This window comes from Arachis stenosperma, chromosome 3 (assembly GCF_014773155.1).
Source record: "Arachis stenosperma cultivar V10309 chromosome 3, arast.V10309.gnm1.PFL2, whole genome shotgun sequence".
NCBI classification, from domain to species: Eukaryota; Viridiplantae; Streptophyta; class Magnoliopsida; order Fabales; family Fabaceae; genus Arachis; species Arachis stenosperma.
This window is the reverse complement of record NC_080379.1, coordinates 135,139,182-135,161,057: the sequence shown is the minus strand read 5'-3', so window position 1 is coordinate 135,161,057 and position 21,876 is coordinate 135,139,182. Positions and strand designations below refer to the sequence as shown.

At 36.9% G+C, this 21,876-nt stretch overlaps 2 protein-coding genes across 4 annotated transcripts; both read left to right on the top strand.

Moving 5' to 3' along the window:
- Positions 1–14,422: 14,422 nt before the first annotated feature.
- LOC130965206 (multiple C2 domain and transmembrane region protein 7) lies at positions 14,423–19,246 on the top strand. Of its 3 annotated transcripts, XM_057889936.1 has the most exons (4): positions 14,470–14,514; positions 14,629–14,673; positions 15,421–15,502; positions 15,948–19,246. In XM_057889936.1, exon 4 carries the CDS (start codon positions 15,991–15,993, stop codon positions 19,030–19,032), a length of 3,042 nt encoding a protein of 1,013 aa, XP_057745919.1. In that variant the 5' UTR covers positions 14,470–14,514; positions 14,629–14,673; positions 15,421–15,502; positions 15,948–15,990; the 3' UTR covers positions 19,033–19,246. The 3 variants fall into 3 exon arrangements, with proteins under 3 accessions (XP_057745918.1, XP_057745917.1, XP_057745919.1); XM_057889935.1 differs by lacking the exon at positions 14,629–14,673 and having other exon boundaries at positions 14,423–14,514; XM_057889934.1 differs by having other exon boundaries at positions 14,434–14,673.
- Positions 19,247–19,818: 572 nt separating this feature from the next.
- On the top strand, positions 19,819–21,590 carry LOC130965208 (probable phospholipid hydroperoxide glutathione peroxidase). Its single transcript, XM_057889937.1, has 6 exons — positions 19,819–20,138; positions 20,294–20,370; positions 20,550–20,611; positions 20,790–20,908; positions 21,069–21,236; positions 21,344–21,590. The coding sequence occupies exons 1-6, from the start codon at positions 19,869–19,871 to the stop codon at positions 21,371–21,373; spliced, it is 726 nt and encodes a 241-aa protein (XP_057745920.1). The 5' UTR covers positions 19,819–19,868; the 3' UTR covers positions 21,374–21,590.
- Positions 21,591–21,876: the final 286 nt, after the last annotated feature.

Here is a 21,876-nt window from a genome sequence, read left to right as displayed (position 1 = left end):
AGGAGACATGTTACTGAGGATCTGAAAAATCATAAAAATGATTCTTGAAGCAAGAAAAAGCAGTGAATACAAAAAAAAAAGGGGCAAGCGAAAAAAAAAGAGAAAAAGGAAGAAAAAGAAAGAAATAAAGTTGTGATCCAAGGCAATAAGAGTGTGCTTAAGAACCCTGGACACCTCTAATTGGGGACTTTAGCAAAGCTGAGTCACAATCTGAAAAGGTTCACCCAATTATGTGTCTGTGGCATGTATGTATCCGGTGGTAATACTGAAAGACAGAGTGGTTTGGGCCACGGCCAAGACTCATGAAGTAGCTGTGTTCAAGAATCATCATACATAACTAGGAGAATCAATAACACTATCTGGATTCTAAGTTCCTAAAGAAGCCAATCATTCTGAATTCCAAAGGATAAAGTGAGATGCCAAAACTATTCAGAGGCAAAAAGCTAAAAGCCCCGCTCATCTAATTAATACTGATCTTCATAGATGTTTTTGGAGTTCATTGCATATTCTCTTCTTTTTATCCTATTTGATCTTCAGTTGCTTGGGGACAAGCAACAATTTAAGTTTGGTGTTGTGATGAGCGGATAATTTGTACGCTTTTTGGCATTGTTTTTAGTATGTTTTTTAGTATGATCTAGTTAGTTTTTATTATATTTTTATTAGTTTTTAGTTAAAATTCACTTTTCTGGACTTTACTATGAGTTTGTGTGTTTTTCTGTGATTTCAGGTATTTTCTGGCTGAAATTGAGGGATCTGAGCAAAAATCTGATCCAGAGACTCAAAAGGACTGCAGATGCTGTTGGATTCTGACCTCCCTGCACTCGAAGTGGATTTTCTGGAGCTACAGAAGCCCAATTGGCGCGCTCTCAACGGCGTTGGAAAGTAGACATCCTGGGCTTTCCGCAATATATGATAGTTCATGCTTTGCCCAAGATTTGATGGCCCAAACCGGCGTTCAAAGTCACCCTCAGGAATTCCAGCGTTAAACGCCGGAACTGGCACCTAAATGGGAGTTAAACGCCCAAACTGGCATAAAAGCTGGCGTTTAACTCCAAGGAGAGTCTCTACACGAAAATGCTTCATTTCTCAGCCCAAGCACACACCAAGTGGGCCCGGAAGTGGATTTTTATGTCATTTACTCATCTCTGTACACCTTAGGCTACTAGTTTTCTATAAGTAGGACCTTTTACTATTGTATTTTCATCTGGAGATCTTTGAATCTTTTGATCACTGGGAGGCTGGCCTCACGGCCATGCCTAGACCTTGTTCTTATGTATTTTCAACGGTGGAGTTTCTACACACCATAGATTAAGGTGTGGAGCTCTGCTGTACCTCGAGTATTAATGCAATTACTATTGTTCTTCTATTCAATTTCGCTTGTTCTTGTTCCAAGATATCACCTGTTCTTCAACCTGATGAATGTGATGATCCGTGACACTCATCATCATTCTCACTTATGAACAAAGTGACTGACAACCACTCTTGTTCTACAAGCATACGAGGCTTAGTGAATATCTCTTGGATTCCTGATACACGATGCATGGTTGATCGCCTGACAACCGAGTGCTCGCCTGACAAACGAGCCAGCCATTCCGTGAGATCAGAGTCTTCGTGGTATAGGCGAGAACTGATGGCAGCATTCAAGAGAATCCGGAAGGTCTAACCTTGTCTGTGGTATTCTGAGTAGGATTCAATGATTGAATGACTGTGACGTGCTTCAAACTCCTAGCAGGCGGGGCGTTAGTGACAGACGCAAAAGAATCGATGGATTTTATTCCGGCTTGACCGAGAACCGACAGCTGATTACGCATGTTGTGACAGAGCATAGGCAACGTTTTCACTGAGAGGATGGGAGGTAGCCACTGACAACGGTGAAACCCTACATGAGCTTGCCATGGAAAGGAGTAAGAAGGATTGGATGAAGACTGTAGGAAAGCAGAGAGACGGAAGGGAAGGCATCTTCATACGCTTATCTGAAGCTCTCATCAATGATATACATAAGTATCTCTATCTTTATCTTTATGCTTTATTCGTTTATCACTATACCCATTTGAGTCTGCCTGACTGAGATTTACAAGGTGACCATAGCTTGCTTCATACCAACAATCTCCGTGGGATCGACCCTTACTCGCGTAAGGTATTACTTGGACGACTCAGTGCACTTGCTGGTTAGTTGTGCGAAGTTGTGCTTATGCCATGGTATTGTGCACCAAGTCTTTGGAGTCATTACCGGGGATTGTTTTGTGTAAAAGTAGTGATCACAATTTCGTGCACCAGTTGAATGGAAACTCTTAATTTCTACTTGCATGACATACATAACTGATATATGATTTATGAGCTTGAGAACACACAGCCTGTGAGTTTTTAGCTTAATTGTATGGTTGCATTCAAACCATAAATTTCATTTCTGTGTGTTTTGCCCTTCTTTTTTATTCTGGTGTTCTTTACTTTGTTTTAATCTATATGTCCAATTATAGAATATAGATACATACCAATAGATGATTGAGGCCATTATTTGTATTTATACCCACTTGTCCCAAATAAACCTACCTTTTATGCCATCCTTATTAGCCCCCCTTGAGTTTTTTAAGTCCCCCATCATTTTATAACCACATTACTAGCCTTAAGCCGAAAAACAAAATAAAAATCCCAAGTTGAATCCTTGGTTACTTAAGATAGATATTGTGTATAATTTAAGTGTGAAAAATTTTATGGGAACATGGAATGATAGAAAAAGTAGGGAATTAAATTGAATAAGTTATTTAAAAATTTGGGAAGCATGCTCATGTGAAATCAAAACAATTAAGTTACCATGTGCATTTAAAAAAAATATTTTATTTAAATAAGGGGATACAAAATAAAAAAATATCCCGAATACTAATACACAATTATCAATGCACATGGGACAAAAGTCAAAATAAAATGCATAAGCATGTAACACAAAAGTGGAAAGATTTGGGAAGCTAGGTGAAGAATTATGAAATTATATGTTAGGTGAGATCTTAGACTAATCAAGGATTCACTTATTAGCTCACTTAACCTTATACATATACCCTTACCTTTACCCTGGCCCTATTACAACCTTGAAAAGACCTCATAATTTTTGTATGTCTATATTCCATATTTGTTGATTGGTCAGATAAAGAACAAAGTTATAGAAAGTAAGGATAGAAAGAAGAATAGAGCAATTAACCCAAATAAACACTGAGTGACTAAAGAGTAAACACAAAAATCCGGTGAGGATTCAATAGCTAGATTTGCATGACTCATTTAGGTAGTTGTATTTAGAGTAGATTGAATTGCATATGATCCCACCATTTTACCTTTATTCTTTTCTCTTAGATTTAGCATGAGGACATGCTATTGTGTAAGTGTGGGGAGGTTGATAAACTACTATTTTATGATAAATCTTGTGCTTAAATTGAATGATTTTATCAACTCTTCACCTACTTATTCACATGAATTTGCATGGTTTTGCAATTCCTTCCTTATGATATGACATGTGAGAAAACATGTTTCCTATGCTTTAAAATAATCAAATTTAATTATCCTTTATTACCATTCGATGCCGTGATTTGTGTGTTGAGTACTTTCAGGTTTTATAGGGCAGGAATGACTTAAAGGATGGAAAGGAAACATACAAAAAGGGAAGGAAAGCACAAATCGGAGTTTTGGAGAAACTGGCATCGACGCGTCCGCGTGGACGACGCGAATGCATGACGTGCAAAACACAACTGACGTGGACGCATGACTGACGCGACCGTGTGGAGGAACAAAACTCCAAATGACGGACGCGTGACGTGCGCGATCTGCAGAATTTGCAGAAGTCGGCCCCAGCGACTTCTAGGCCCTTTTTAGCCCAGATCCAAGCCCAAAAAACACAGATTAAAGGATTATAAATGGAGGGATCCATCCATTCATAGATAGACTGGATATACTGGATACAGCGTACAACATACATTCATACATAGTTAGATGTAGCTTTTAAAGAGAGAGGTTCTCTCCTCTCTCTTAGGATTAGGATTTAGGACTTAGAATTTCTTTTAACCTTAGGATTATCTCATCTTCATATCAGGTTCAATATTCTTTTATTTTGACTTCTCTTATTTGATAATTATTTATGTTGCCAAATTGGCTTATGAACGATTCATGTTATGATTTTCTTAATTAATACACTTGAGGTATTTCAGACTCATGATTGCTTTTCCTTATTTATAATTTAGACTATTTACTATTGGCCTTGGTTGATTAATTGGTAACTCTTGAGTTGTCAAACTCATCGTGATTGATAATTATTATCTTTGCTGATTAATTTAGATTCCTATAACTCTAGTCTTTCCTTAAGGAGTTGACTAGGACTTTAGGTGTTAAATTAATTTGTCCACTTAACTGACCTTCATAGTTAGAGGTTGACTTAGTGGGAGCGAAAGTATAATTCTCATCACTATTGATAAGGATAACTAGGATAGGACTTCCAGTTTTCATACCTTGCCAAGAGATTTCTTCGTTATTAATTTATTAATTTCTGCAACCCATTTCTCTTGTTCGAAACCCTTTTCAAAACCCAAAACACTGTTTTCCATAATCAATAATAAAACACACCTTCCTGCAATTCCTTGAGAAGATGACCCGAGGTTTGAATACTTTGATTTATAAATTTTATTGGGTTTGTTACTTGTGACAACCAAACGTTTGTACGAAAGAATTTTCTGTTGGTTTAGAAGCTATACTTACAACGCGACTATTTTTATAAAATTCTTTACTAGCAAAAATCCTAACGTCAGGCGCATGTCACGCGTACGCATCAGTCACGCGTACGCATCGATGGTCTTCTTCGCGTGTCACGCGTATGCGTCAAGTACGCGCACGTGTCCCTGTGCAACTTTGCTTTTCACGGGTATGCGTCAGGCACGCGCACGCGTCGCTCCTCGCTGTCATCTCCTTTAATTCTTGTACTGCAGAAACTCCATCAAATCGAGCTAAATGCTACCTAAAATAAACAGAATTGCACAAGACTTAAGGTAGCATCCATAGTGGCTAAAAGACAATTAATTCCTGATTAAACTTAACAAATTAAATGCAAATTCACTAGGAAAAGATAAGAAAGTTGCTCATGCATCACAACACCAAACTTGAATTGTTGCTTGTCCTCAAGCAACCAAAATAAGTGCATGATTAAGATGTGAATTTGCATGAGAAGTGAGAGTTTAGTCATGCTCAAGTCTATTCTTAAAATGGGATTTATTCATTGTAATTTTGAACAGTTTTGGCATCTCACTCTCCTTTGAATTAGAAGGATGTCAGTGTCATTCGGAATTAGAATCCGGATCATATTATGAATTCTCTGATCTTTATACTCCAGTTAATCCTTGAACACAACAAAATTTACTTTAAATTATTTTTCTTTGGTGCTTTGGACCTTGAGCCTAGCCGTGACTTTAAATGTTTTGTCTCAAGGGTTACTTGACACAGAAACAGCACAAGCTCTTAACTGGAGAACTCTCTTTAAGTTTTGATTTTTCTTTCAGTTACTCCCAGACAGTAGTGCTTAAAGCCTTTGGCGTACTCTATTAATTGCAATTGATCTCGACTCTAAATGTTTTGTCTCAAGGATTACTTGACACAAGAACACCACAAGCATATGACTAGGAAAATAACTCTTTGAGCTTTTAATCATGTCTGACCTCCCTAGTTATTGATGCTTAGAGCCTTGGACCTTGCTTTTATAGTTTTTTTTTTTGCTGTTTTTTTTTTGCTTCAAGGATTTAATTTTTGTTTATTTCAGAGAAGTTATAATAATTCTCTAAATTCCTGTTCCTTATACATCAACATCCTTTAATTCAAATTCAACTATGCACTGTTCATATCATGCATTCAGAATTACAAATAATACCACCACATTTAAGTAAATAAGACTACTCTTAAATATAAACTCAATTCCTCATGGAATACATCCCCTTTTCTTCTTTCTTTTTGATTTCAAGCTCAGTGGGCAATACATGAGACATCTTTCAGAATTAAAGCAATTAAGAGAAAACTAACCTAGAACCTAGGATTCTAACTAATAAAGGATCATGCAATAAACAAAGCAGAATAGCAGAAAACCGGAACATAACATAGTAAGAGCGGGAAGGAATAAAAATGAAAGGAACTCAACCACCTCAGTAATTCTAGCAGTCGTTTTATTCTTTAGGTTGTGCTCCTCCATGAAGATGATTCGCCTCCCTTTGGTGCCATAAAAATAAACAGAAAACCCATAAGCGAAGCGTCAACACCAAACTTAAAGGTTTGCTTGTCCTCAAGCAAATAAGACTGAAAATAAAAACAAATAGTATGATTAAAGAAGAAGGAAAGGATAAAAGAATCAAGAGAGAATTAGGATTTGGAAGAGAGAGAATGAAGATTAAAAACTGGACGGCGAACTAGTGGAGGTGTGCGGCGCAGGCGACGCATACGCGTACATCACGCGTACGCGTGGGTGGCTCGATTTTGATAATGAAGCGTAAGCGTCTGGCACGCGTACGCGTGCCCTTGGTTTGTGTGAATCGCGCGAAGGTGGCCGCGCGCACGCATAACTCTCTGTTCGAGTGGCTTGGGAACCAAAATTTTCATACGACGCGTGCGCGTCATGCACGCGCACACGTGGATGAACATTTGTGCAAAGGACGCGCACGCGTCAGAGATGCGTTCGCGTGATCAAGTTTGTGCTTCTAGCACACTTCCAGGCCCAAACCATCACAACTCTATGCCCAAACACTGATTTATGCCGATTTTCAGGGTCACGTGTACGCGTTAGGGACGCGCACGCGTGGATGGCTAAAAGCACAAACGACGCGCACGTGTATGGTGCGCGTACGCGTGGTCTTGTCGGTGCGCAAAGCATAGTTCTAGCGCCACTCCTGCTCATCTCTCGGGTAAATTGTCTTCTTTTTTTTTTGAAATATTCGGTTTCTGTTCTAAAATAACTGCATGATCAGTACACGTAAAACGAAAGAAAAACAGTAAAAACTCAATAAAACTCAAATAAATAGGAAAACCACTACTTGAAAAATACTTAAGGATACGAAATTATCGGGTTGCCTCCCGACAAGCGCTTCTTTACTGTCACTAGCTTGACGGTCAGCTCCTCTAAGGAGGAGGATCATAGGGGCTCAGCTCTTCATCCCTTACTTTGAACTTCTTTCCTGTGTCTCCATAAAGTAGCTCAATATGCTCCAAAGAGAGGATTATGTTTATTGTATAAATCCATGCTAGATTTCTAGTCAACACCACTTTCATTCTAGGGGATAAACCTTCAGTGGGGGATCTTTTTGTTTCTCCATCCTCTGGGTACTTTCTTTTTAGGATCCTCTCCCTTGGTGGATGATGCATTCCCGACACCAAACTTAGGTTTGATGTCAGGAGGAATTTTATTGATTGTTACCAAAGGAGGTTTGAGCTACAGATTCTGTTGTGCATCATCAGGGGGTTTTTGAAGGGTTGGATCAATAAGCTCAGTCTGCATGCATCTCTCTTCTTAACCTGCTGAATGTGCATCTTTGAAAACATGAAAGACTAGTTGCTCATTATGCACTCTAAGCACTAATTCACTCACTTCTACATCAATTAGAGCTCTTCCAGTGGCTAGAAATGGTCTTCCTAGAATTACAGAGGCATTCTCATCCTCCCCTGTGTCGAGAATCACAAAATCTGCTAGGAGGAAGAACTTACCCACTTTGACCAAGATATTCTCCATTAATCCGTATGCAGGCTTCATAGATTTGTCTGCCATTTGTAATGCTATCCTTGTGGGTTGTGCCTCTTGGATTTGCAGCTTCTTCATCATAGACAAGGGCATTAAATTAATGCTTTCTCCTAGGTGCATGGAATTTGAAAGGTTGTACTTCCAATGGTGCATGGAATTTGAAAGCTCCCTGGATCTGGCATCTTCCTTGGCAAGTTATTCTGAATTACGGCACTACATTTCTTAGTCAGTACTACTGTTTCATCTCCCTTTAAACGCTTCTTCTTTGACAATAGCTCCTTCATGAACTTGACATAGATAGGCATTTTCTTCAAAACCTCAGCAAAAGGAATATTGATTTGTAACTTTCTGAAGACTTCCAGGAACTTTGAAAACTGCTTGTCCTTGGTCTCTTTTTGAAGTCTCTGAGGATATGGCATCTTAGGCTTGTACTCGAGAGCCTTTGGCAATGTAGGATAAGTATCAAGAGAGTCTGGGAATGGGTTGTCCGCACACTTTGAAGGGGCGTGCTCTACTCCTTCCTTCTTCTCCTCTGGAGCTTCTTTTTCAACTAACTCTTTATTGGCCTTGGTCTCAGAGCCAGCTACTTTACCACTTCTCAGTTGAATAACCTTGCAATCTTTTTCAACTGGCTCCTCATCAACTTGTGCTTCCATTCTTGCCACTTGTCCACTTATCAAGGTGATAGCCTTGCATTCCTCTCTTGAATTTAGAATTGTGTTACCAGGAAGGCTATTAGTGGTCTTCTGATCAATTTCATTAACTTTTATGGCTAATTGACCCATCTGCATCTCCAAGTTCTTGATTGATGCTTTGGTTTTCTGTCTAAAACTTGTCAATATTGCTTCCAAATCATTGTTCTACTGGGGCTGAGAAGTTGCTTGCTGAGATGACTGAAACTGGTGGTTATTAAAATTATTCTGTTGAAAACCACCTTGAGAATTATGATTAAAATTTTGTGGCCTCTGAGGTTGCTCTCTCCACCCAAAATTTGGGTAATTTCTCCATTCCTGATTGTATGTCTTAGAGTACGGATCATTATTGGGATTTCTAGGACCACTCCCCATGTAATTGACCTGTTCAGAAGAGGATTGAGCATAATCATAATTATCATTTTGCACAAAATTACCTGTCATGTCATAAGGGAACTCTTGAGGTGGATTTTGGGTGTTGATAGCTGAGACTTGCATGCCACCCATCTGTTGAGAGAGTAGACTTATTTGCTGAGATATAAGCATGTTCTGAGCAAGAATAGCATTAAGAGTTTCTACTTCCATAACACCTTTCTTCTGAGGAGCCTCAGAGTTCACTGAATTTCTGTTAGATGAGTATAAATCTTGGTTGCTAGTAACCAATTCAATAAGCTCAATAGTCTCCTCCGGTGTCTTCTTCTTGTGCAGTGAACCACCAGCAGAATTATCTAAGCACATCTTGGACATTTCACCTAAGCCTTCATAAAAGATATCTAGTTGGGTTCATTTGAAGAACATGTACGGAGGGCATTGCCTAGTTAGTAGCTTGTATCTCTCTCAAGCTTCATACAGAGTTTCACCATCCTTCTGCCTGAAGGTCTGAACCTCCACCCTAAGCTTAGTCAGCTTCTTTGGTGGGAAAAATTTCGTGAGAAACTCAGTCACAACCTTGTTCCAAGTATCCAAACTCTCCTTGGATTGGGAATCTAGTCATAGCTTTGCTCCATTCCTCAAAGCAAACGGGAAGAGCATGAGTTTATACACCTCTGGGTTCACTCCATTTGTCTTCACAGTATCACAAATCTGCAGAAAATTGGAAATAAGTTGATTCGAGTCTTTGTGGGGAAGACCATGATACTGGCAGTTTTGTTGCACCAGGGTGACCAATTGTGGCTTCAACTCAAAGTTGTTCGCAGCTATAGGAGAGACCACAATGTTTTTTCCATACAGATCTGTAGTAGGAGCGGAGTAAGAGCCAAGCACTCTCTTTTGTTGCTCATTCCCATTCGGATTTGCCACATTGGCATTAGTAGCATCATTAGGATCCATAATAGATTCTGCAGCCTTGTAAAGTATTGCTTGTTGCAAATGCCGCCTGAAAGTCCTTTCAGGTTCAGGATCAAAGTCTAAGAGATATTCTTTGTCTCTGTTCCTGCGCATAAACAAACAGAAGACAAGAAAACATGGAACTCTCTATGTCAGAGTGCAGAGAATTTTCAGTGAGGTAACCTGAACTAGGAAACACCAAACTTAATTTCAGAAATTAAGAAAAATATTAGTGCTAAAAATTTTTTTTCCCGAAAATTGAAAGCAAAATTTTAAAAAAATTAAAACTAAAATGCCTAATCTAAGCAATCAAACAACTAATAGTTGTTAATCACTATCAATCCCCAGCAACGGTAACAAAAACTTGGTGCGAAATTGATAACCACAAACTAACCGGCAAGGGCACCGGGTCGTACCAAGTAATACCTCAGGTGAGTGAGGGTCGATCCCACGAGGATTGATGGATCAAGCAACAATGGTTGGTTAAACTACTTAGTTAGGTAAACAGAAAATAGTGTTTGAGTGTTCAAAATCATTAAACAGTAAATTCAGAGTTTGAAGACAGACAGGTGAATAAGTTGGGAATAAAATATGGGAGAAAACAGTTAAAGTTTCAGAGATATCTATTTTTCAGATTGACTTTTCTTACTAACTATTTTAATCATGTGAGATTTAATTCATGGCAAACTATATATGACTAGACCCTAATTCCTTAGACCTTTTTAGTCTCCTCTAAAATTTATTAACTGCCAATTCCTTGGTCAATTAATTCCAATTAAAGGGTGAAGATCAAATTCCAGTTTATATGCCACAAAAATCCTAATTACCTAAATATAGGAGGATTATATGTCACGTATCCCGTTAAGTCCAGATAATTAGAAATTTAGGAGAATATGTTTTCAAGTAGTTGTTCAAGTAAAGAGCTTTTCCAAGTTATACAAGAACTCAATTAGAACATGGGTCGTACTTTCGTTCCACCCAAATTCATAAAATAAAGAACGAAAACAATTCTTGAAATATAAATCAAAATATGAATTAAAATAAAAAAATAATAGTATCAATCTATACAACAGACAGAGCTCCTAACCTTAACAGTAGAGGTTTAGTTGCTCATGGTTCAGAGAGAAAACTAGGATTGTAGATTGGGTTGAGGTGGAATGAAAAGTTAACTAATGGTCCCTCTAAGAAGGAAGTTTCTTTTTTCTTTTATATCTAATCATAATAAATTTAAAATCTAGTTTTTCAAAAACTAAAATAATATCTTTTCATAATTTAAAGATAAAAAATAAAGTTTTAAATAAGAATTAACTAAATAATCAGCATGTCTTCAATTGATGGATGGAGACCACTTGCTTTGTAGGGTCCACGCTTAAGTTGGTAAGTAACAAGAAGTGTTCCCCTGAGTCCTCCATTCTGTAGCTTCTAATCTGTGTTTCCTGGGCTGAAAACTGGGTCAAAAACAGCTCAGAAATTGCCCCCAACATTTTCTGCGTTTTCTGCACGTGGCGCATGTCATGCATACGCGTCGCTGTGCAACTTCGCTTTTCACGCGTACGCGTCAGGCACACGCACGCGTCGCTCCTCGCTGTCATCTCCTTTAATTCTTGTGCTGCAAAAACTCCATCAAATCAAGCCGAATGCTACCTAAAATAAACAAAATTGCACAAGACTCAAGGTAGCATCCATAGTGGCTAAAAGACAATTAATTCCTGATTAAACTTAACAAATTAAATGCAAATTTACTAGGAAAAGATAAGAAAGATGCTCACGATACTCACGCATCAGAAAACCCAATTTTTATGAAGGATTTTTGACCTATTAGTCTCTGTAATATAGTTTACAAAGTTATAACAAAGGTCCTTCTCAATAGACTTCGTCCCCGTCTCAAAGAGATTGTTGGGCCCCTTCAAGGAGGGTTTATCTTGGGGAGAGGAGCACCAGACAACATCATGGTATTACTTGGGCGACTCGGTGCACTTCCCAGTAAAATTGTGCGAGTTCAATTTCGCGCATCAAAAACCCACACTATAATCGTTAAACCCATCTAAAACTGTTCTTTATGGTCTAAAGAAATATTTCAGATATACTATATGATACAAATAATTTATAAGGCCCAAAAATAACTCAAATATCATGCTAAGTAGGATCTGACCGAGTAAATTAACCGCATGTTATCAGATTTAACTAAATCATGCTTAATTCTACGTAACAAACACCTACTCTTTTAGTGTTTTCCACCTACCCACTTGCAGAACTCCTGCAATGTTGCAGCGACTATCCCAAGTCTTCATAGTTGGATGTGATTTACCCTCAAACATTCTTTTACAGCAACATGACACATGTTTCTTACAGATGTAGAAGGAATTTTTCTTTTACACTATAGCATTCACAAACTTAAAATACCAAATCATAGTTTTAAACACCTAATTTCAACTTTTATAGTGTTAATTTTCGATGCTAAACTCATCTTTTAATTAACATCATTATTTGCAGGTTGTGCTCTCCCCACTATTTTCTGTTCTTCTTCACTATCTACCCAGATACAAAAACTATTACATCTTCTCAGAACTTTGTCAATCCCTCAACAATGAAGAAAAATAAAAAGTTTTAGAATACCTATCAACAAAAGTAATAGTAACAACACATTGAAAAAAGGGTCCCACTTATATTATAATTTGGGCACCCATAAAAAGATATGTTAGGATTGATATCTGTCCCAAATCACCGCATTCCATGGCCTAATAAAAAATCCTTCTAAATCTACCAAGATTGGGATTTCTCACAGAAGCGCTACAGGAACGTGATCTCACAGCGCTCTCTGAACTTATCATAACTTCCAGCAAAGTTTCGAGCGTTTTGGACAAATAGAGCTGTAACTTAGGATTTTAACATTTTTAGAGGGGTTAAATTGAGTATCAATAATTTTTGTCACATCATATAAACGATACACTTCCACCATGATAATTTGGGTCCTGCGTGAATACACATTTTAACAAGTTAACGTGCTAAATCAGCTCTCCGTTAAAAGAAATAACTTCAGGGACAAACGTGAGTCACGATTCAATATTTGAAGAAGTCAATTGGATAAATTAAAATTTGGGGGTCGAAATTGAGTCTGACTATAAATTTTAGGGGCTAAAATAGGTTTTAACTCAACTTTTGTCCTTAATATTTGTGTTTTTTTTTTCAAAAATATTTTTAATGTTTAGTTGTATTTAATTTTTTACTAATGTTTTTGATTGGTGTCAAAATTGTTCCTATATGTTAATTCCATGTAAAATATTATGGACAAAATTAAAAATTCGTAACAATAAATTGACACAAATTAAAAATGTTAAGGATAAAATTAAAGGAATAAAAAATGTTAAGAATAAAATTAAATAAAATTAAATATAAAAATATTTTAAAAAAATCACAAATATTAAAATAAAAAAAATACTTTACCTATATACTAATAGTAAAAAAAGTGTTTATTTATTTAATAATAGAATTATATTTTATTTAAAAAAAGAAGTGATGAGATCAATATGCTTAATCATTCATTTTTACTCTCATTCTGTATTTTCTATTCAGTTGCAGTCTGTATAAGAATATAGAGCTATATCATACTTTCTCTTTTTGAAAAAGTTGGGAGATATAAAGGATTTAGCGTATTGTGGGTTTGTTTAATTAAGTTGCTCAATGCAAAATAATAATAATAATAATAATAATAATAATAATAATAATAATAATAATAATAATAATAATAATTCAGTGTATAAATATAATTCATAATTTAATTTTGCTGCTATTGATTCCTACTTAATCATGCAATTATTTTGTTGCTACTGCTTAGTGTTACAAAAAAAAACGATCATTTATCTAATCTTATATTATTATTATTATTATTATTATTATTATTATTATTAAATAGATGGATATTTGAGACATGTTCTGATAATATACTAGTAATATAATACCATTATCTAATGATTATTAAATAGAGAGTTAAGTAACAATTAAATTTTTGAGAATTTCGATGTTGGATTAATTAATTTTTTTAAAAAATATTAATTAGGTTTTTTATAATAATAAAAGATAAATATGTATTTTATCTACATTTTTTATTATCGTTATATAAACATAAAAATAATTTAGTTTAAGATGTTAAAATATTTATTATTTTTTGAATTTTTATATAATATTTATCAATTATTTTTTATTTATTATAAATCTTATTAAATTAGATAAAATTTCGCTTTAAATTTATTATCTAAGTAATAATTTTTTATAAATAGACACATCACAATAGTTAACAATATATATAAACATCACCATTAAATTTTACATAATAAATTAATAAAAAATATAATATATCCATCATTTATTATTATAAAAACATAAATTAATACTTTTTTCTTAAAAACTTAATTAATATGAAATCAAAAAATAATGGACCTGAGGGGAAGAACAATAAAATAATATGTACATTAAATTTCTAGCTGACAAGTTTAGCAGTAAGATAATGCAAGCATTTAATTCCTTGGTTGCAGTACACCACGCTTTACCCATACTCTGGCTGTATTTCATGCTCCAACAAGTTGACTTGACTTACTTGAGTCTTTAGTGACTTGATCATATTAACATTAGGCTCATAAGGGGCTTTCCATGTAATCTCAAATGAATGCTATACAGCAATTTAGTTAGTATAATACAACCCCTGATCCTCAATGGTAAAAACGCTTATCTTCCAAACCTAAACACCTTGTTGAGGTAAGACATCACGGCCTCTATATATAACAATTGAGCCTATGTTTTCCTTTTGCACTTACCATAGGGATATTCATTCACGTGTCTTTGTTGCTTCCACCTTGTTCTCTTTCAAAGTATTCTTGCTTGCATTTGCATAGTCTTGGCACTTCTGAAAATGAGGTATTCAGATGCTCTTTTGCTTCAAGAATCATCATCATTTCAAACTCCAATTGTGAAGTGAAATCTTATCTCTTTTTTTTTCCCCCATACATTTATATTGTTCTGTAACCACCTGAGACTAAAACAAGAAATAATAAAGTACAATATCATTGCTTCACGCTTTTTGTTTTTGTTATGTTTGGATATATAGCCTTGATAGGAGCTACATGTGTTTGTGAGAAACTCAAGGGAATATATAGGTTTTCTTCCTCATTGATTTGATTTTTTTTTTTTTTTTTTTATCCCTCCTTTGTATACTATATAGTATATACCATGAGTTGTATATATTTTACTTGTCCCTTTTACATGGAAACATTGAATTGCAAGTAGCACCATGAACGTGTACTTTTATTTGTTGTGTTGTGCTTGACGGTATTGTTTTACTTTTTAATCACAATTTTAAAATGATTCCATTCACCTGCACGAAGCTCGTGTATACCGTGTTTAATGGATCGCTAACTTTTAGCTGAAAAAAGTGTCACTGTCACATGCTCATTCTTTAAATGCGTGTAAGTGTAACTAGATCTTCCTTCAAGGGAGTTTTTGCACATGCCTCTGCTTCAAATCGAAAAAAATATTTACCTTGAGAACCCATCTGCTATTTCCTATAAAGAAATCCATAGTTTTGTTTGATTTATTAGCACTCAACCATTCTGCTTTTTTTAATGTTTATAGTTTACAACTTCAAATCAATATACCATTATGCAGATATAGAAAAACTTTAAGGGACGATGAACAAAGATTTTAACAGGGTCACTATTCTATAGCATCTGCAGTTCTGCTCTTAAAGGTGAGTGATTTAAGAGTGTCAAATTTTATTACTTCATTTTCTGTTTCAACTGGAACTGATGTCACCGACTGATTCTTTTTCATTTTCTTTTCTAAGTGCACTATACTATAAACACTACTGCTAGTGCCTAGCCCTCCCCCCAAAATACAATATACTTCATACTATTCTGTTTGTTCATGTGTTGATGTGTACTAGTACATGCTACTTAATATAGAGGATAGCATTTTAGTATTGAGAACAAAGTGGTGTAAGACTTTGGACAGAGTATGCTCCAGGATATCAAATGAATGACAAATGGCTATTTTCCTATTTCATTTGAAAATTCATTGACATATTCTTAAAAGAATACACCTTAGATAAAGTTATATGCGTATTATCAAGTAGAAGATTTGACAAATAGAAACTTGTAGATGTCATAAAGTGATTATTTATTTCTATCTTGCAGTTGTCACTACCTCAAATCTCCTTCAAACCAGAAACCTTTGATTATGATGAACAACCTCAAGTTAGGGATAGATGTGGTTAGTGCCCACAATCTACTCTCTAAAGATGGAGAAGGTTCATCCAGTGCCTATGTGGAACTATGTTTTGATGGCCAGAGATTCCGTACAACCATCAAAGAGAAAGATCTGAATCCTGTTTGGAATGAGAGCTTCTACTTCAACATATCCGAACCTTCCATTCTTCACCACCTGACCCTTGATGCCTATGTCTACAACCAAGTCAGAGCCACAAACTCCACTTCATTTCTTGGCAAGGTTAGCCTCACTGGCACTTCGTTTGTCCCTTACTCCGATGCTGTTGTACTGCACTATCCACTGGAAAAGCGCGGCATTTTTTCTCGTGTTAGAGGAGAACTTGGCCTCAAAGTTTACATCACCAACGATCAAGCCATAAAATCCTCAATTCCAGTTGCTGCTCCGGCCGAGTCTGTAACAACAAATAATCATGCAGCACAAGTTCATGGACATGCAGATTCTGTGGTGTTGAACAATGTATCATCTAGAGAAAAGGTGCACACATTTCATCATCTACCTAATCCAAACCATAACCAACACCAACATCAGCACCAAAACGAACATCAACATCATTCCTCTGCCTATGCAGATAAACATTATGTACCAAAGCATGAAGCTGATGCAATAAAATCTGAAGCACAACCACCAAAACTAGTCCTAATGCGCGCTTCGTCGGTTCAACCAGTTGATTACGCCCTCAAAGAAACAAGTCCATATCTTGGTGGGGGAAGAGTTGTTGGAGGCCGTGTTATTCACAAGGACAAGACATCAAGCACTTATGATCTTGTGGAAAGGATGTATTTTCTCTATGTAAGGGTAGTCAAGGCCCGCGAGCTTCCTTCCATGGATGTCACTGGTAGCCTTGATCCATTTGTTGAGGTCAGAATTGGAAACTACAGAGGAATTACAAAACACTATGACAAGAGTCAGAATCCAGAATGGAATCAGGTATTTGCATTCTCAAAGGAGAGGATGCAGGCATCTGTAATGGAAGTTGTGATCAAAGACAAGAATCTTGTGATGAAAGATGACTTTGTAGGGATTTTGAGGTTTGATATCAATGAAGTTCCATTGAGAGTTCCACCGGATAGCCCTCTGGCGCCGCAATGGTACAGATTAGAGGACAAGAAAGGGGATAAGGTGAAAGGGGAGTTGATGCTTGCTGTGTGGATTGGAACACAAGCAGATGAGGCTTTCTGTGATGCATGGCATTTAGATGCAGCTGCTAGCTCTGTTGACACCACACCTTCTTCGACCGCAGTGCTGCGGTCGAAGGTTTACCATGCGCCAAGGCTATGGTACGTGCGCGTCAACATTGTTGAGGCGCAAGATCTAGTTCCTACGGAGAAAAACAGATTCCCTGACGTGTGCGTCAAGGCACAAATAGGACACCAAGTATTGAAAACAAAGAGAGTTCCAGCGAGGACTCTGAGTTCACTCTGGAATGAGGATCTTGTGTTTGTTGCGGCCGAGCCTTTCGATGATCATCTAGTCCTCACGGTGGAAGATCGAATGGAGCCAGGAAAAGATGAGATTATTGGCAGGGTGATCATTCCACTGAACTCTATAGAGAGGCGTGCAGATGACAGAATCATTCATTCAAGATGGTTCAACTTGGAAAAACCAATTGCTGTTGACATTGATCAGATAAAGAAAGAGAAATTCTCTAGCAGGATTCACCTCCGTGTGTGCCTCGATGGAGGCTACCATGTTCTTGATGAATCAACACATTACAGCAGCGATCTCCGTCCAACTGCAAAGCAATTATGGAGGCCACCGATCGGAGTTCTTGAACTTGGAGTGTTGAATGCTGTTGGACTCCACCCTATGAAAACAAGAGATGGAAGAGGCACTTCTGACACTTACTGCGTTGCAAAATATGGACACAAATGGGTCAGAACAAGAACAATTGTTGATAATTTGTGCCCTAAATACAACGAGCAATACACATGGGAGGTTTTCGATCCGGCAACAGTTCTAACTGTAGGTGTATTTGACAATAGCCAGATTGGGGAAAAAGGTTCTTCAAAAGACTTGAAAATTGGAAAAGTCAGAATCCGAATTTCGACTTTAGAAACAGGTAGAATCTACACACATTCATATCCGCTTCTAGTTCTTCACCCTACAGGGGTTAAGAAAATGGGTGAATTGCACTTGGCCATAAGATTCTCATGCACCTCTTTCACGAACATGATGTATCTATACTCCAAACCTCTCCTCCCAAAAATGCACTACGTTAGACCCTTCTCCCTCATGCAGCTCGACATGCTCCGACACCAAGCCGTAACCATAGTCGCGGCTCGGCTGGGTCGAGCAGAGCCACCGCTCCGGAAGGAGGTGGTTGAGTATATGTCTGACGTGGACTCTCACCTATGGAGCATGAGGAGAAGCAAGGCGAATTTCTTCAGGCTCATGACGGTATTCTCAGGTTTATTCGCCGTTGGAAAATGGTTCTCTGATATCTGCATGTGGAAGAACGTTATAACCACTGTGTTAGTTCATGTCCTCTTCTTGATGCTGGTGTGCTTCCCGGAACTGATTTTACCAACGGTTTTTCTGTATATGTTCTTGATCGGTGTGTGGAACTATAGGTATAGGCCAAGGTACCCGCCACACATGAACACGATCATTTCGCAGGCGCACACGGTGCAACCGGATGAGTTGGATGAAGAGTTCGATACGTTTCCTACGAGCCGGAACCCTGATCTTGTGAGAATGAGGTATGATAGGTTGAGGAGTGTGGGTGGGAGGATTCAGACGGTGGTTGGTGATTTGGCCAGCCAGGGTGAGAGGATTCAGGCGCTGTTGAATTGGAGGGACCCACGTGCGACGGTTATATTCGTTGTGTTTTGTTTTCTTGCTGCGGTGGTTTTGTATGTTACTCCGTTTCAGGTGGTGGCTGCTTTGGCTGGCTTCTATGTTATGAGGCATCCCAGGTTCCGGCATAGGCTTCCGTCGGCGCCTATCAACTTCTTCCGACGGTTGCCCGCAAGAACAGATAGTATGTTGTAAAGAATAATGCATGTTCTAAGTTGTAACTTATTTCTTTTCTTTTGGTCCTGTTTTCTTCATTCAAGTTTGTCTAGACATGTTTTTATCTTCAATCCCGTATTAATATCTCCTTCTTCCTTTTCTTTTGATTTGGCTTGTAAAGAAGCCAGGTTCCATCTTTTATACTGTGAAAGAACATACAAGATCATCAAAAAAATAAAGAACAATGAGAGTTGTAAAGGTTACACTATCATCATACAAATTTCAAAACATACTAAATGAAATTAATTAAGGTGATGCGTTTTTTATTGAACTTTTTTTATATAATATTATGGATTTAGCAAATATATTTTTTAAGAATATATATTAAAATTATTATTAGGAGGAATTCTTAATAATTTTTAATGAATATAAATATCAATATATATTAAACTTCAAATTTAATTTTGTCATTTTTATAAAAGTTTAATCGATAACTTTAGCTTTGGTCCTTATTCTATATCAGCTAAATTTTAGTTTTATTAGTGTTGTGGAATTACCAATGTGTTTTTACTTTGTAATAATTAACTTAGAGTACTTGGTTAACAATAAGTTAATAATATTTGACCCGTTTTCTTAAAGATAAATGATGACGTAATTGATGATTCTTGTTCTTGTATAAAACATGAGTTGCTAAATGCTAAGGCGGCACTTGGACAACTAATTCCCACGTGTGGACACGCCAAGCATCCACGTGTAAGCATTATTGTTCAATAGTTCACATTTCACAGAGTATATCATAGTGGGAAAGGAACAATATACAGAAGAAGAGTGCAGTATGCGGAGAAAAGACGCTATATAAATTAGTTGGATCTTCAATGCTTTGTAGTTCAACTCGTATCTTGTTCGGCAGAGGCATAAGGAGAGTGGTTCCACCCCTTTCTTCTTCTATTAACTATTTGATCAATCCTAAAGCCAAAACCCTTTCACTCTCTCGGCCTTATCAGCGGCATCATCATATCTCGTTCTTCAAATCAATCCCAACTCTAACTCCAACTCCAACTCCGTTGCGATTTAGTTTGAAAACAGATCACACCATGGCCAGCCAATCATCTCCTCCCAAATCAGTCCACGATTTCACCGTTAAGGTATGTCTTATCTAGATTATTTTTAATTAGTAATAGATATAATAATTAATTTGTTAGTAGAAATACATGAAGAAAGGAAAATGCATGTTGTGTTGCTTATTTCCATAATTTACAAAATTTAAGATCCAGGGATTTGATGTGTTGTTCTGACTTAGGATGCGAGGGGAAATGATGTTAATCTTGGAAACTACAAAGGGAAGGTTCTTCTCATTGTCAACGTTGCCTCACAATGGTAAAACACTAAAACGCCTCTCCGATTTTCAATTTCTTTGTCAAAAAACCTTGGCTAATGACTGAATTGCAGTAGAGTAGACAGCCCTTGTGTATATCATACATGTTTAATTTATCTTGATGTACTTTCACCTTTGGATTAATCTATTCAGCTTGATACTATCATGTTTGATGATGCAGTGGCTTGACCAATTCTAATTATACAGAGCTGAGTCAATTGTACGAAAAATACAGGGCGAAAGGTTTGTATAAACCCTTAAATTCATAGGCTTATATTATGCTTCCACAACCTTTATAAACAGTCGCTAATTAGATTAGGGAGTAATTTGTGAAACTTAGGTACATATAACCACATAAGAATCAAACTTACTTGCTTGGGGTCCATCAACCTTTATAAAATCCATGTTCTTGTTTATTCAGGTCTTGAAATCCTGGCATTTCCTTGCAATCAGTTTGGGGCACAGGAGCCTGGAACTAATGAGCAGATAGTAGAATTTGCTTGCACTCGCTTCAAAGCTGAGTATCCCATTTTTGACAAGGTACGAACTCTGGTTTCATTCTTATGCTCGTTAAAGAAATATTAAATCTTTCCTCCGTGTATTTTACATGGAAGACATTTTCTTTCTAAAAATGATGGTGTTAGTTTCTTGGTTGAAACAATTTCAACTTATACACAAATCTTGTTGCATTTTATCATAGGTGGATGTGAATGGTAACGATGCTGCTCCACTGTATAAGTATCTTAAATCAAGCAAAGGTGGACTCTTTGGGGACAACATAAAATGGAACTTCTCCAAATTCCTTGTTGACAAAGAGGGCAATGTTGTGGATCGTTATGCACCCACTACTTCTCCTCTAAGCATCGAGGTAAACACAGTTTGTATGATGGCTACATTAGCTTTTACATAGTTCAAAATCTATAACACTATCGGATTCATTTCTCTTCTGATCTGTTGTTGTTGGTGTTAATGCAGAAGGACATAAAGAAGCTGTTGGATGCGTGAAGCCAAGATTATAGCTTGGAGAAAAACCATCAAATGAATAATCATTAGAATATGTAAAACGTGAATAACAAAATCTACTGCAGATGTATTGCTTAGCTCAGCATCATAAAATTGTGTACTTGCTTCTACCGTTTAAGTGAATTTGGTTGTTAAAACAGTATCCTTTTGTTCCTGGTTAAATATGATGCTATTCTGTCTTGGTTTTATGTTTCTACAATTCTACTTATTAGATTAATTGCTGGAAATTGGAATGCACAAAGTAAACAATTGCTGGGTTCAAAAACAGAGGGATATCAATAAGACACAAGGAAAAAGAGAAATAAGCGAAATAATCACAGTGCTGCCTGCTATAACTATATACCTAGAGCTGTTCATGGCTCCAATAATCCAGTTGACACAAAGCTGTATGTTCTAATAATGACACTATAAATACGAAAAAGAAGATTATGACTAATTTAACTATCGGTGGAACCGTCGGCGCGGCCCCTGCAGCGATTATGGCT

Coding starts and splice junctions, on each gene's coding strand:
- LOC130965208 (XM_057889937.1), top strand. CDS start 19,869: ATGCTTTGTAGTTCAACTCGTATCTTGTTCGGCAGAGGCATAAGGAGA. Junction 20,139..20,293: donor TCCACGATTTCACCGTTAAG/GTATGTCTTATC, acceptor GTTCTGACTTAG/GATGCGAGGGGAAATGATGT. Junction 21,237..21,343: donor CTTCTCCTCTAAGCATCGAG/GTAAACACAGTT, acceptor GTGTTAATGCAG/AAGGACATAAAGAAGCTGTT.
- LOC130965206 (XM_057889935.1), top strand. CDS start 15,991: ATGATGAACAACCTCAAGTTAGGGATAGATGTGGTTAGTGCCCACAAT.